This window comes from Camelus ferus, chromosome 35 (assembly GCF_009834535.1).
Source record: "Camelus ferus isolate YT-003-E chromosome 35, BCGSAC_Cfer_1.0, whole genome shotgun sequence".
Taxonomy (NCBI): domain Eukaryota; kingdom Metazoa; phylum Chordata; class Mammalia; order Artiodactyla; family Camelidae; genus Camelus; species Camelus ferus.
Genome location: NC_045730.1, coordinates 11,196,570 through 11,212,801, shown reverse-complemented (window position 1 = coordinate 11,212,801; position 16,232 = coordinate 11,196,570). Strand labels below are relative to the sequence as shown.

At 39.3% G+C, this 16,232-nt stretch overlaps 1 protein-coding gene across 5 annotated transcripts in view; it reads left to right on the top strand.

Annotated features, from left to right (window-relative positions):
* The window catches only part of C35H10orf67 (chromosome 35 C10orf67 homolog), a 105,045-nt gene extending 92,001 nt beyond the window's left edge, over window positions 1-13,044 (top strand). For 4 of the 5 annotated variants that reach the window (XM_032473979.1, XM_032473984.1, XM_032473983.1 and 1 more), the window contains one exon: window positions 12,589-13,044. In XM_032473979.1, coding sequence (XP_032329870.1) covers window positions 12,589-12,680 — 92 coding nt within the window. In that variant the 3' untranslated portion in view covers window positions 12,681-13,044. Of the gene's footprint in view, window positions 1-135; window positions 1,221-12,588 lie in introns of those variants that run through there. The other variant, XM_032473981.1, reaches the window with a different exon arrangement.
* The last annotated feature ends 3,188 nt before the right edge of the window (window positions 13,045-16,232 follow it).

The following is a 16,232-nucleotide window of genomic DNA, read 5'->3' as shown; positions in this document are numbered from 1 at the left end:
AGAATGAACTGAGGAAAGGCTTAATGTCCTCATAGACATATTTACTGTAGAAACTTTTTGTATGTTTATCATGAAATATTTCAAATATTCAGAAAACACAGAATTACATGTTGAACACCCCCTGACTCTTGTTAGATTTTGCCACGATTGATTCATTAAAGAAAGAAAATAGGAAGAAGACTTGAAGCCCCCGAAAACCATTTCCCTCCCTCCCTCCCCAGAGGTAACCACTGCCCTGATTTTAGCACTGGTCAATCTTGCATAATTCATAATATTTCTACACACGCGTGACATATGTGTAACATCATTTGGCATGTTTTCAAGCATTGTATACATGAGCGTGGAATGTATGTATTCTTTCTTTCCCCATAAATGTTATGTTTTGGAAATTTAATTATAGTGTCTTGCTGCGTGCAGCTTGAGTTCACTTATTTTACATGTTGTATAAGTATATTCACTGTATGATATGCTATAGTATATTCTCGCTCCTGTTGTGAATTCAGGTTCTCAATTTCTTGCAGTCAAAAGCACAGCTGCTATTATAAACATCCCTGTACATGCCTCATAGTCTTACATTGAAGAGTTTCACTAGAGTAAATGCAGTTGCTGAGTTGAAGAATATATAGCCATCTTTAACTTTACCAGATACTGTCAAATTGTGCTATTAAATGGTTACAATGATTTAGACTCATACCAGTAGTTTATGAGTTTGTATTGTTCCATATTCTTACTAACACTTGAGGTTGCCATAGTTTTTAATTTTTGCCAACCTGATAGATGTGAAATTATATCTCATTTTAAAATTTGCAGTCAAATGCTCTACCCCTGAGCTATACCCCCTCATTTTTTTAATTTGAAATTCCCCAATAACTAGTGAGAATGATTGTTATTTGACTATTTATTTTGGTTTCCTCTTCTATGAATTGCTTGTTATTAGTAGTTGAGCACTTTTATATGATGTGGTTATTCATATGTTTCTTATTGATTTGTAGGAGTTTCTATAAATTCTGAATGTTTACCTTTTGTCAGTTTTATATTTCACAAATATCTTCACATTATTTCTGGTGTGTATTTTAACTTTGCTTTTGATGTCTTTTGTGGGTTCAAAGTTTTTTTCAGATAATTATGTTTTCAATCTTTTAATTTATGCATTGTTCTTTTATTATGTTTTTTAGATAAATTGTCCTACTCTGAGTTAATAAAGGTAGTTCTACATCGTCTTTTGGAATTTATTTATTATTTGGTATGATTTTGGAGTGTAACTTTTTTGTTCCAATAGAATAGCTGATTGCCCCACCACCGTATATCTCCCCCGCTCCTGGTTTGTAATGCTACCTCTGACACATGTTGTGTTTCCACACAAGCTTAGACCTTTTCTAGGCTCTCCATTCTCTGCAGTTGACCTATTTGTCTTACTGCTCTAATGCCAGGGTCTTAATAACTTTGGCTTTAAAATAAAACTTTGGTATCTGGCACAGTAAGTGCCTCCATCTTATTCTTCAAAATCGTCTTAGCCTTTCTTGGGTCTTTTGCTTTTTGTATGAATTTGAGGTTTATCATTTCAAGATCCATGAAAAAACTGTTGACATTTTGATTTAAGGATCAATCTGGAAAGAACAAATATTTTTGTACCAGTGAGTCCTCCCAGCTCTGAATATAACTTTGCATTGATCTGGAGATTCCTATGTATCTTCTTTATAATGATGTTTTGTAATATCATCATAAAGGTCTTACACTTCTTTTATTAGATTTGTTCCTAAGTAACTAATAAATGTAACTATCTTACAGTTTTTGTTACTATTACAAATGAAATCTTTGTTTTTCTATGACATATTCTAAGTGTTTATTACTGTTGAGTATTTGATTGTATATTTTGATGTTTGTTCCAATAAACTTGCTGAACTCTGTTGAGTCTAAAAGTTTGTCTGAAAAGTCTCTTCTCATTTTTATTAGACAATCACATCATCTAGAACTTAAAAGACTGTCTCACCCAATCTTTGTGCACCGCTTTTTTTTTCGTTTTCTTATTGCACTGGCTAGGATTGTCAGTATGCTACTGAATAGAACAGTCAGTGTCCCCCTTGTCTTGTTTCTCTCTTAATAGGACAGTTTCTAAAGTGTCACCATTAAGTATAATGTCCATTTAGGTTTGTCATAGCTCTTCTTTCTCAAGTCAGTAATACTGTCTTCTATTGCAAGTGCTAAGAGTTTTTATAACAAATTGATGGCCAACTTTTATTTCTACCTATTGAGCTAATAATTGTGATATTTCTCCTTTAATCTGTTAGTGTTGAAATACATTAAAAATGTCTTATATTGAATCATATGTGCATTTCCTAATTTGTGTTCATAGATAAATAAAATAGTAGAAAATTAAAGTTAAGATTTTTCTTCTGAGTTTGGTCTATATAATTTTTCTCCTGAACTACCCTTATCTAGTTTGGATATAAAAATTATACTTGACTCATAGAATTGGTTAGCTCCACCCCTTATTTGAGACTGCTAAAGTTTGTATAAAATAGCATTATCTGTTCTTTGATAGTTTTTGTTTTTGTTTTTGTTTTTGTTTTTTACTATCTGGCCAACAGACCATGTGTCTTTTATGAAGGCGGGAGAGATTTCTGAATACCAATTTAGTTTCTTTAATGGTTATAAGTCAGTTTCAGCAACATTTCTTCTAGGTCATTAATCCATTTTATCTAGGTTTTCAAATATGTTGAGATAAACTTGTTAATTATATTCTCCTATGAATTCCATAATCTCCATAATTGTGTCCCCTTTTCTGTCCCTAACATTGTTTAATATATTCACCATTTGTTTATTCTTAATCCTGCTAGAGGTATTATACAAATTTTAGTCTTTAATAAAGTACTACAAATTTTTGGGTTTTTTGACTCACTCTGCTATTTTTGGGTTTTCTGATTTATTTTTCTCTATTATTGTCTTCTATTTTTGAAAGATATTTTTCTGTGTGTTTTTCCTACACCTTACTCATTTATTTTTTAAAAAATGCATTTATGACTCTAAAAACTATTTTAGCTCTATTCTATAAATCTTGACATATAATACTTCAATTTTTGCTTAGTTCTAAATATTTTATTGCCATCATGATTACCTCACATGTTAATGGGAGATTTTAAACATACTTTGTTGTGATTGCTTTACTTTAAATAATGACTTCTAATTTAATTGTATTTAAGTCAGAGGATCTGGAGTGTAAGACATTGATCCTTGGAAATTTGTACAGATTTCCTTTGAGAGTACTTTGTAAGCTTTCCAAACAAACTTGAAAGTAATTTTTCTTTTCTATTTTTTGAGTGCAGAATTCTGTACCTATTCGGTCATCCTGTTAATTTGTTAGTTCAAATGTTTTCTATTCTAATTATTTTATGCTTAATCTCTTATTTTTCTGAGAAAAAATGTAAAAATATCTCCCTGTAATTGAGAATTTATTGGTTTCTCTTAATAACTGTTGATTTCTGTTTAACATCTTTCAAGTCTGCATAAAATGCATCCTAATTTATTATATTTTTTTCCTTGGTGATTCATTGTATACAATATTCCTCTGTATCTCTTGTAATTCCTTGATGCCTCAAATTCTATTGTATCTGATATAAATAACACTGTAATAACTTCCTTTTTATTAGCATTTGCATTAAATTTCTTTTCCCATCCTTTTATTTTTAGTCATTTTATAATTCTTTATATTTGATTTTTCTCTTTTAACCAACTTAAAATTAGATATTTTACTTTTTAGTTTTTGATAATATCTACTTTTTAATGAATGAATTCTATTTACAACAATTATAATTATTGATAAATTTAGACTTATTTCTACTATCTCACTTTTTACTTCCTAATATTTTGCTTTACTTCCTAATGTCTGTTTTCATGCTTTCTTGGGGATTGATATTGTTATATTGTTTCTCCTCTGGTGGGTCTGAAAGCCACAAGCTCTATTTCTTTTATTTTGGTGTGTATGTTTATGTATATGTCTTATGTTTTAGTATATTTGTATATCTTATATTTTAGTATATGTGTATGTTAAAAAGTAACATTACTTCAAAAATTTGTTTAGTGAGGAGCTATTGATAGTAAATTCTGTTTGTCTTAATTTTATCTCACTCTTGAGGACAGTTTAGCAAGATACGATATTCTAGGTTGGCAGTTATTTTTTCCTCCACATTTTGTTATTATACCATTGCCTTTGAGCCTCTTCTTAGGGTTATTGACGTCTGTTGTCAATTTGTTAACTGTTAATGGTCATTTTGTGTTTTCTTTATGGTAGCATTTAAGGTTTAGTTTTTATTCTTTTTTTTTTTTTTAACATTTTTTATTGTTATAGTCATTTTACAATGTAGTTTTTATTCCTGATGGGCTGTAGTTTTACTACAATGTACTCATTGTATAAAATATATTTTATCTTTATAAATATTCAGAGTATAATTTGGATTTGATGACTCATATCTTTCTTTACTTCTAGAAATTTCTCAGCTACTATCTTTTCAGATATTGCTTGTGTAACATTCTCTACATTATTTTCTTCTGAAGCACCTCACAATCTCTTCTCATGCCTCTAACCTAAATTTTCTGATTTTTATGTGTATTTCTCTGTTGTGCATATGTCTGGATTCCTCAATCTTACCTTTTCCAATTTTCTAATCCTCTCTTCAGCTATGCCCAATTTAGCCTATGTTGTATTTTCATTTTAGTGACTTCAAAAAAAAAAAAAATTTCCCAAGACTTTAAATGGATTCATTTTCATAGCCACCAGTTCTTATTTTATTCTGGCCTGTTTTCTATCATAATTTATTTTTTTTAGTGGGCACTATCTGCTATTTCTTTGAGCATACTAAACATACATGTTTTTTAAATCTTTGTCAGACTGTTTCACCAACTTAAGTGAATTTGTGTTCTGATACCTTATCTTTCTGTTCTTTTATTTATTTTAGAACTTTGGTTTACAGACTCAAGTTTCTCTCCATCATTCAGTCATTCATATGCATTCGCTCTTACTGTCGCTCTCCTCCCCACCCCCAGGCCTCCAACCTGAATGCAGGATTTCCTAAATACAGGTCTGTGACTGCACACACTTCTGCTCCTCACTCTCAGTCTACACAGTTCTTTTAAGTTTGGGGTGTCCCTTCTGCTGTGACATTAGGGTCTTGAAGCTATCCAGTGGCTTGGCTCAGTTCCTCTGAGTGAAGTAAGTTTTGCCTCCAAGCCTCCCTAAACCCATAGCTTTCTCAAAAGCCTGAGCCCCAGGTTAGAAACTATTTTTTTCTCCCAGTTTCCTTTCATTCATACTTCTGTCTTCAAGGAGTGATTTGTTCTTTCACCCAACATGGAGCACATTTAGCCTCTGTGACAAAAAGGGGGCTTTCTTCCTGGTTGTCAGAATGAACTTCTGCAGCTGGAATTAGACAGGCCTGTGGTTTCAGCCTGTGTATGTGTTTCCTAGCGCTGCTGTAACAAAAGAAAGCCACCTGATTGGCTAAACCACAGAAATTCATGGTCTCCCAGCTCTGAAGGCTGGAAGTTTGAAATCAAGGCATCAGCAGAGTTGGTTCCTTCTGAGGGTTGTGGGGGGTGGGGGTGGAGGAGCATGTTCCATGCTGCTCTCTCAGCTTCCAGAACCTCAGGTGTTCCTTTGCTTGTACATGGCAGTCTTCTCCCATGTCTTCACATTGGCTTCCCTCTGTGTGTGTGTACTTTCCCCTTTTTATGAGGACAGTGACATACTGGATTAGTGTGCACCCTAATGACTTCATCTTATCTCCATCATCTGCAATGAAGTACCTACTTCCAAATAAGGTCACATTCACAGGGACTGGACGTTAGGACTCTGTGGTGTCTTTGGAGGAGACACAATTGGGTCCAAGAGTCTTGCTCACTGCTTTACACTTCTTTACCTGAGAAATGTTTTTCTTGTTTTGCCCAGTATGTCTTCGGGTTTTTTCCTTTTTCAGTTGTATTTATCACATCCATACATTGTACTAATCATGAACTTGTTACAGTGTACTTCCTCCTCCCCCCACCAAAAAATTCCTGTATGTTCAAACCAGGTTTCTTCATGTTTCCAGGCCAAAGACCCTTCATTTGATTTCAGCCTTACCTTAAGTATTCAATCTATTCTAAGAACACTTCCCCTTTGTAAACAATGGCCACATTTATTGTTATCCTGTGCATCAAAAGCATGCATCAAACATCTACCAATATTTACCATTTTTAAAAGAACATCTTAAAAGTCTCTGGTGCATCTTAGTAAGAGTCCTTTCCCCTTGTGTTCTGTCTGTGAAATAGGGAATAAATTACCTTCAATGAGAAAGGATGTGTTTTGGGTTGAATTATGTCCTCTCTCTCTCAAAAGATTTGTTGAAACCCCAACCCCGGTTCCAGTGAATGTGACCTTATTTGTAAAACAGGGTCTTTGCAGATGTAATCAAGTTAAGATGAGGTCCTTATGGTGGGCCCTAATCCAACATGACCAGTGTCCTTATAGGAAGAGAGAAGTTGGGACCCAGAGATGCACAGAGAGAATCCTATGTAATGACAGAGACAGAGATTGGAGAGAGGCCAGGGAGCCACCCCCGCAAAGGATGTCCAGCCACTGCCAGAAGTTAGGAAGAGGCAAGGAGAGATTCTGCCCAGAGTGAGAGTGAGCATGGTCCTGCCAACACCTCAATTTCAGATTTCCAGCCTCCAGAACTCGGAGAGAATACATATGTATTGTTTTAAGCTGTCTGGCTTATGTTACTTTGTTATAGCAGCCCTAGGAAGCTAAAGACAGGAGGGCAACTTAATAACTTCTGTGTGACATCCACATTCAGTAGCTGGACAGCCACCATCCCAGCTGCATTCAGGGACCTTGTATTTCTAGTTGGCATCACATTTTAGGATTAGGAGTTCTGCCGTTGACTTCCCACGTAATGGAGACGTTTATCCTTGACTCATAGGCAAGCTACTTCCTCCCACCTCAAAATACACTGTAGTGTTAAGGAATCAAATGTGATACGGCTAGTGCATATAAATGTGCCTGCCACTTTCCTGGCAGTCAGTAAGTAATCAATAAATGTTTAGTAAAACTGAGTCTGAAGTTCGCTCCACTCAGACTTGTGATTGTATGAACTTGGATTATAACCTGACAACCTCCCCATTCGTCTTCAGACTTAAGAGTCCCACCGTGTCCAGTGCTCTCTTCCTATAAATGTGTCGATGCCTCCTTTTCTTATTCACCCCTCCCCTTCCTGTTCAAGTGAGCACCCTCTGCTCCTCCTCACCTTTAATGTCAGCACCCCCAGAGGGAAATCGGGACCTGCTCTCTCTCCTTCTCCAGCCCCAGGTTACTCCCCGTGGCTTCTGGCTCCACAGCTCCCTGACTTGGCTCCTCCCTAGGTGACCAGAATCCTCCAGGTGTGGAATAGGCTTTCCAGTGTCCCCAGTATGTCTCCTCTCACTTGGCCACACCCCTTGCATTTTGTTGCTAATAAGCCTCCCTCATCTCTTGAGATGCTCTCCTCTTGACCCCAAGATACCAGCCTGTTCTATCCTCCTCCCCCCAGTTCTCAGAGCATCCTCCCCAGTCTCTCCTGGTTCCGCAATCCTGCTCCTGCTCTGAGTCTTATGTGTTGGAGTCCCTAAGGATTTCATTCTTTGATTCACTCTGACACACTTTGTTATTCCTCTGCTTAATCCTTCCATAGATGCCTGTGGCTTTCAGGATGACAGTAAATTCTTCAGCTGAGCATATAAGGCCACGCATAATCCCTACCTCTTCCCGCCAGGAGCTCTCTAATCCAGTCAGAGCAGGTGACTTCCTGTTCCCCACGACTCCAGGCTATTGCATGCTCCTGGGCCTTGATGCATGCCTGCGCCTAGGCGGTAGGTCCTCTGCCTTCTCTTGCTGGGACTCGCTCATATTCTGTGGTTAGCTGGCCATTGATGGCCTTAGGCTGGCTGGCTGCTGGGGTGACAGGGGCAACCATACCTTATATTTCTCATCACTGATCAGGCAAACCCAATCTTGCTTTCATGGTTGTGTCAGGGTTCTTAAGAGCAGCGAAAAGAAGAGTGAGCTCCACCCACTGCACCAGGACTGTGGAATTCAGCTGGCACCACGTCTGCTCCTGTCTCGTGAGTCAAAGCAAGTCTTGTGACTAAGACCAGTCAGTGTGGGAGGCAACTGGAAAGGCGACCACACTACTCAACCTCCTAGGTTTCACATTCTGTCTGCTCGTTCATTCATTCATTCCACAGAGACTTTATGAGCAAAATTTTAGGAGCTGAGGATGCAGAGGGTCTTCTCAGGACTTGGAATTTCTATTCTAAGTCTGACACTCAGAGACTAGCACATTCAGTGAGTCCTACCAGGATTTATGGAGGGCCCATGAGGCAGGGCGAACCTGAGATGGCCTCTCTGTGGTCGTCACCATTTCTGCAGAAATTGCTACCTCCTTACAATCAGGGTTGTCTGTTAGTAGCCTCTTCCCCCGTAAAGATCACAAAAAGCCTAACTATAGAAAAATAGCTATAAAGTATTTGGGGTGTGTACATTTAAAAAATTGTAATGGAAAAATTACTGTATTTCTTTGGCTGCCTATAAATTCAAGCATGACATTGTGTGAAAACAACATTTCTGATAAATATCCAAACATCAAATGTGGGCTAGGGGAGCAACTGAAGTTTCAATCCTCCTTGCTTGTTTATAGGAACAAATTTGCTTGTAACTTCAAATTCATAACTTACACAAATCACAAAGGCTGAAAGTCCGAATGAAAAATCCCCTTTTAAATAACTATCTGAAGCTTCCATATTAGGTCTAATGATTTTCCCTAGGACGAGGGCAGATTGCACTGGGAGCCAGGCTTTCATAAAGACGGGGGCTGGGCCTTGATTTTCTCACAAAAGGCACAATGTGAAGCGCATCTGTGAACATCGCATAATTTGTTATGTTCTACAAAGAGGTGGGTTTTTGTTACACACATACCAAAGCTACTTGGTACTGTTACACCAATGATCTCTATTCAGGTCCCGAAAAGAAGTTGGCCTCAGAAGAGTGAAAGGAGAGTAAATTTTTCTTTAAAAATTAGATACAGATTATCACTCCAAAATGCAGGAGGGAATTTTACAAGTGACGGTGCACTGATCAGCCATCCAGTGGACACCCAGGCCTTTATGAATTGCATGCGAGCTGTGGTCAGCTGTGACCAATGTGGTTTATTACTCTCCAGAAGAGCTGAACTGAGATTATGCATCTAATTTAATTGAGAAATGTTGGGTGAACTTGAACTGTTTCATGGATGTGAATGACCAGAGAATTTATTTGATAAGACATTAAAGGCTGAATATGGTAACGATCCTTTTGATGGTTTGATACAGTCATTGCTTTAGTTCATTAGCAAGTGTCTCATATATTTTTGTTGTTATTGTTCTTCTGGTGATCACATGAGCAGCCCTGATGAAAAAGAGGAGAAACGTTTCTGTGCGACATCATCAGAAAAAGTTTCAAAACTTACCTTTATCGGTAAATATTCATGACAGTTTTTAATGTAGTTAGTGTTTTAAAAAGTGACATCAGCTTTAAAGTAAAGGAAGTTAACAGTAATAAAGTTGTGAAAAAATTAGTGAATCTACTGTATTTTCATGCAGTAGTCCCTAAATTATTTTTAAATATTGTCTTCTGATTTCATTTATTAAGGGGTAAAAAAGTCATCAGGGAGTTAACATGTTATTCACCAACATCCTTTGCATTTTCTTGTAAACTGGGTGCTGTGAGCTCTCACTGATGGCATCTCAATGAAACATTATGATAACTTTATCAGTAACAGAACACACAAGGTGACATCAGATGAAAAGGCACTTTCTCTTCCTACATCTGTAACATTTATGATAAATTCTGCTATATTCTCAATGACTGATGCTAGGGTATCACATTTGGATTGGTATGCGTTTTTTTCTATATTTAAATTAATATCTTTTAAACTACTCACAAGAACTCAGAGATGGAAACTCTAAGAATAAATTACAAAATCATACCTCATGTTCCTAGTGACTCTTTAAATGGGATTTTTCATTGAAACTTTGTCATTAACACAGAAAAGCCTTTTGGTTGTGCCCATACAAGCATAATAAATTGTATATGTTTGTGATGCTGAACGAGTCTTGCCCATATGCTGCACTGCAAAGCTACATGAATGAGGCATTTACCAAATCAGGCCCACCACATTAAACAGAAAAACAATCTTTATTCATGGTAACTTATCAGTTTCAATTAATCAACCCTAACAATGGAAATTCTGATGTGTTCAAGCAACTTGAAAGCAATAGGTCATCTTGAGGGCAGCCATGTTGTGTCTTTGTGCCTAAAGTTTCAAACAAAGCAACATCTCCAATAAATATACATGCACATATATACATACGTGTGCATATATATACATACCAATGGATGGCCACAGCTATGTCGGGTCAGGCCAACCAAAATGCATGTTCATTGTTTATGATTTTTATCATCGCAAATGTCATTGTTTTCCTCCAAGTATTACTTTTTGTGCTCTGCAAGTGTAAACAAAAGGAAAGAAATTTCCATTGGATGACCATCCTTTCAGTTTCTGTGCTGCTATGTGAATAGCATTGTGCAAACCATTCCAATGGTTTTGAAAAGGGGTAACCATTGGTTTGATTTGGTTACACGGTTTAGTAAAGAGCTCCCTCCCACTGCCTTAGGGTCTGTGAAAGGTCTGTGACCTGTTTAGAACTGCCAAGTGAAATGTCATGTCGCCCCTCCCAAATGGGAGTATCTGCATTCATTTGATCAGTATAAAAAATGATTGGGGATGGCGAGATCAGTGCTTTTGAATTGCAATTTATAGCAGTTTACAAAAATGCACATTGTTGGAAAAGAAAACATGGAAGTGTTTCTTTCTAAATTGCATTACCTGTGAAATGTCATTAGTCTTTTAAGGATATTTACATCCTTTTTTATTATTATCATTTAGGAGACTTACTTCAACTAAAGAAAATCAGAATTTTATTATATGGTCATTTTTTAGACTTGTATTTTGGTTCTAACAGCAGAATTTAAGGGCCACAATGTGTCTGTATTCTCAGGATAAACATAATTTGTTGTCATTTCCACTTATTCATTCTCTAAGATGGTCTTTGCTAATCAGTTGCATTAGCAGAGGAGTCCCAATTATCTTTCCCAGATTATAGAAAGGACTCATTTGCTGGCAAATGCCTTGTCTGCTGACATCTAATAGGGACTCAGAAACCACAGGCATACTTAATTCTACCAGGCCTCCACTATTCATTCCTTCAGTGGTTTGCTACTGAACCTTCTCTGTTGGATGAATACTTTTTCTAAAGTAGATTCATCTGCATGTATGCACAGTTTCATAAAAGGAAATGTTATTTCTTTTCATTAAATGCATGCAAGAGTACATGACCTTTGTCCCAAAAGCTAAGGAAGGCTGTTCAAGTTCATAAAGGCTTAATGCAGCCACCTGGGCCTCTGGGATCCAGAAGTCTTGAAGCTCCATCTCTTTCCCCTTAGGCTGTGGGTGGAATCAGGAATTATTCTGAAGAATTCTTCTTTTAGTAAGAAAAGTTACGTTGGGAAAAAAGCCTCAGGATTTCCCTGGTGGGTACTTGGCTGGAGAAGGAGCGGCCCCGCTTCAGAAAAGACTTGACCCAGATACACTCCCTAACACTCCACTTTGAACCTCCCCACCATTGAAAGCTGAGCTTGTCGCGTTTTTATCTTTGTTCATGTTAAGCCTTCGAGTGACAGCCTGGCTCTGTGTTCCCCTCTCCCACTGCCCCGGCTGTAAGTGTCCACATTGACACCTACCGGTGACCGCAGGCTGCCACTCTTTGTTGCCTTCTCCACGCTCCTGGCTTTCACTGGGATTAGCTCCGGGCCTTTGTTCCCTCTTCAAAGCGGGAACATCACATCCCATGTTGTGGCTTTCCTGTCTCAGACCCCCAACGCTTTCCTCACAATTTACACACCAGGTAAATGTCCCTCCCTACAGAGCAGAGAGCCCAGCCTAGGGTGTGGTTGGGGGTAGGGAGGGCCAAAACTTCCCCATTCCCCAACTTCAGACCCCCATCCAGTTGCTTTTCTTTCCTTCTCATTCAAAGTTTTCTATTTCCTAAGGAGGAAAGATTGAAAGTGCAAATGGAAATGCAAACCTTAGTTAGATCCTTGGACCCAAACATAAGACAGCCCTTGCCTTGTTTTATTCTCTTACAATGACTCCTAATTCTAGGGCGGTAACTTTCAGAGGAAGGTCATTTACTAGCCTTGGTCACAGGCCCCTAAGACCATTTCTCCAGTCTGGCACATCAGGAAGACTATCTCAGGGGAAAACTTGACTGTCACAGAACTATTCTGAAGGCCAAGGAGGAGCTGAAGGTCTGTCTTACCTCCCTCCTGGCTCCAGGATACTGAACAGGCCCCCCAGCTGGGGCCAGGCCTGGGAGGACCCACTAAACAAGAGGTAAAGAGCTCTGGGTGAGGAGAGGGGAGTGGTTTATGTACAGTAAGTAAAACCAAGTTCAATTCTCTTCATCTTCCCATGTATTCAGTGATGCTGTCAGGAACCCCGGAAGAAGAGTCTTTGGGGAAGCCATCGATGCCCCAGAACATGCCAGTGAATGACACGGAAGCTACTGAGTAACAGGACAGGACCGTGGGCTGCACAGAGCAGGACTCCGGAAGGAGGGCCCTCACCAATCCTGGCCTAAGGCCTGCCTCCCTGACAAGGGAGACCATCTCCAAGGCATTTCTAAAATAACTGCCCTGTCTCTCCAGATGTCTACTAACCAGCATGCCACACTTGAAGAGGACACTGAGTGCGCCCTCTCTGCACATCTTTCCAAGCCCTTAAGGAAACCGCTCGCTGGTGCTTGGTGAGCTGGGCGCACAGACCCGGAGCAACCGCCAAATCCACCCAGGCACTTCCTGGGCTCAGCGGTGTGCCCCAGCTCCTCGGGGTGGGAAGGAACGATCTTCAATTAAAATGTAAAAGTTTGAGGCACTAACCCTGTGTCACTCCCTCTCTAAGGTACCCAGGCGGTCTAGAACATGAAGTCAAACAGATTTTCTGTCTCCTCACCAACTGACCCCATCAAGGTGAACCGTAAAACCTGGAAGGGGATTTTAAATGTTCTCTTAAGGAGGTCCACTCTCATCTCACACAGGCACGGGGCTCCCAGCCGTATCTTAAACGCCGTACATAAACAATTCTTTAGGAAATGTGCAAACTCTTTGGAGTGTTGCTTTCTGGTAAATATGAAGGTGAAGATTCACGTATCTAGTCTTTCCAGAACGTCAGGTCCCATTTTCTGATAAGACCGGTTTGCTTTCTTCCATGCGTCACGGCCAACTCAGGCCTTTCTGTTCCCCTGACTACCAGTCAGGCCCAGTCTGTAGGCTGTGGATTACAGATTTCTAAAGCTGTTTATTAAATCTCAAGAAATATATTGGTGGTAGCTGTCGCATAAAGCTGATACACTCTGGTGCAAAAGAAAGCTAGGCAATTTATTTGCGCGTAAAAGGCACTGGGTTTAATTGAAGAGAGACGTTATTTTCAAGGCAAGGACAGAGGGTGGCATAGCGTGGTGGAGCATTATTCGAGCTCCATCTACTATGCACTATATGCCACCGTCTCCAAAGGAGTGTTGCCCTAGAAACTTGTTTTAAATCTGCTGCTATATATCAACACCTTGTTTTAGCAGTCCTTGGCTGAATTACAGTTACACAGTTTGGCGCTTCTTTCAAATTTCCTCCCATCAGTTTGGCTAAAGAAAGGAATTTTTCTCCTTTAGAAATGAATTGGCTTAATTAGTAAGTAGATTAATGGCAATTGCTGGTGAGTTGGTTTCCAGCAGAGTTTCACCAGAGAGGGTTAATCGGAGTCAGGTCTGGAATCTTTCCCAGAACTGGCTGCCAGCCATTTCCACCAACCAATCAACCCTACAAGAAATGGAGGAAATGAAATAGAATTTATATTCTCTGTGCTATTACCCTGGATGGAAATTCCTTGGAAGCAACCTCCTGGTTGGGTGTAGATCAGGCTGTTTCATTTTAGAATTTTATCAGAAACCCTGAAAGGTATTACCTTCAAGATTTATCTGGGTACCAAAGCAGAATTTCAAATGGCACTGTGAGTGTCTCCACAGAACACTGAGGGTGCATTGGAAATGCCTGAGGCACTTAGTCAATTTCAGGGTTTAAAGAAGTTGCAAAAACCTCCTAAGTCCCACTCTAAATCTTATCTACCAGAGATCTTTAACAAAGTTTCCTGTATGTTTTGCAGCCTTTTCAACTTATTTTTCCATAGTGATAAAAATGCATTCATAGTTTAACTTGCAGCTGCATTAGTCTTGCAAAAAAAAAAAAAAATCCCTGCTGAGAAATGCATATAATAGGAAAAACAGATCGGCTGGACAGCAGTGTAATTAATGCCAGAAAGGGCTGAGGCCGGTTTCATAGTTTGTCCTTTGAGGATATCAAGACGAGACCTGGTGAAAAATGACGCATGCTTTAGCATTTCAGAAAGCTGGCAACTGGCTGCGCTTTTCCTTTTTTCTTTGACTTTCTGCCTTGGAACAAAGAGGTCGGCAGAACTAGCTAGGTTGTAATGAGTTCTATGTCCCTAGCACATTAAGTGCATCATGGAAACATATTGTATCGAAATAGTTTGGAGGAGAATACCGGGGATGAAAGAGAATGGGTGCTTTGATCAGCTCCCTGGGGTCCTGAGCGCGCACAGACTGACTTGCAAGGCGTTATTCAGCTCCAGCTAGACACACTTACAACACCATTCAAAGGAATTTGCATATCTGTAATTTATCACATTGGTCCAGAACATTTTTGCAAGGTAAATAAAAGTTGGCCGAATAAAAAAAAATCAGTCATCTCATATATAGAGGAAACTGTGAAGCCTGTTTTTCCAATAAAAACAGAAATAAATATATCCATAAAACATGACAATTTAGAAGCTGGCTTTATTATAAAATGTGCTTGGAGCAACAGGTTATTTGCTAACAAAGACAAGAGTGGCCACAATTTCTTTGCGCTTCTACTTTAGGGGCGTGTATCTGAAGCTTCCCACTGTAATAAAGGCAGAAAGTTGAATAGATGTGTGGCTATAACCAGCCTGCGACATGCAGAGAAAAATTAGTACACACTTTTCAGGAGATGTGAGAGATGGCTTAATCTCCTTGGTGTCTGTAAATGCTAAGGTTAAATCTCATTTCTTCTCCTGTTAATTTCATTGCCAAGCCCTGGTAGCTGAGTTTAGAAACTCAGGAAGATGAAATGTCCCGACACTCGGTCAATAGGAAAACTTGCTTCAGAATGCCCCATGAGAACAAGTGAAAATTTAACAGGCAGGCATTGTTCTGAGTTTTTAAACAACCCAGTTAAACAGCAAACAAGAATCTTCAACTTGACCTTGGAAAAGGCTGTGTGCCTGCAGATAATCTATCAAACAACTCTGGATGACAATGATATATTTCAAAGTATTGTCAGATGAAAAGATTGATAAATTTGCTGCTGCAAAGGGAGAACTTTGGAAACAGGCAACAGGCAATTTAGCGCGTTCTCTCTGCTACCACCTCCTCTGTCCCTGCTGCCCCATCCCCACCCCTCCACCCCCGGCCTTGGGGCCAGCTCTGTGGAAGAGGGCCAGTAAATCAGCACTGTAATATTTCTTAAGGGGCACAGAAAAGCTGTGAACAGTACTTCTCATATTAAACGCAATATTTCTTGGCTTTCGTGGGGAACAAAAGTCATAGCAAGACGTCTTTATGGCTAATTCAGTCAAAGGCACATCTCCGTTCCCCCCGCAGAAAGGTCAGTGTCGTTGTGTTTGGTCCACCGAGGGGGTGTTTTCACGCTGAAAACTGAGCCAGCTGTCCCTGTCATACCCTCACCATTGGGGAGCACGCACTAGCCATGGTTATTAGGCACATTCTACACCTGCAAAAATACCGATTTCCAAGACTTTTCAAGACCCCCCCCCCCCAGTTCTCATGCCCCCTCCTCTTTCGTCTACTAAATGTTGACAACACAATTCAAGCCCTGGATGAAAGCACTGCACGTAAGAGGAAAGCTGGGGAGGGGACGGCTCAGCCTGCCTCTCGTGGTGTGTATTGAGCAGCCATGAAAGAAATGAGGCATCAAGGATGTTTTCAAAAGTACGGGAAAACTTCCAAATAATTGC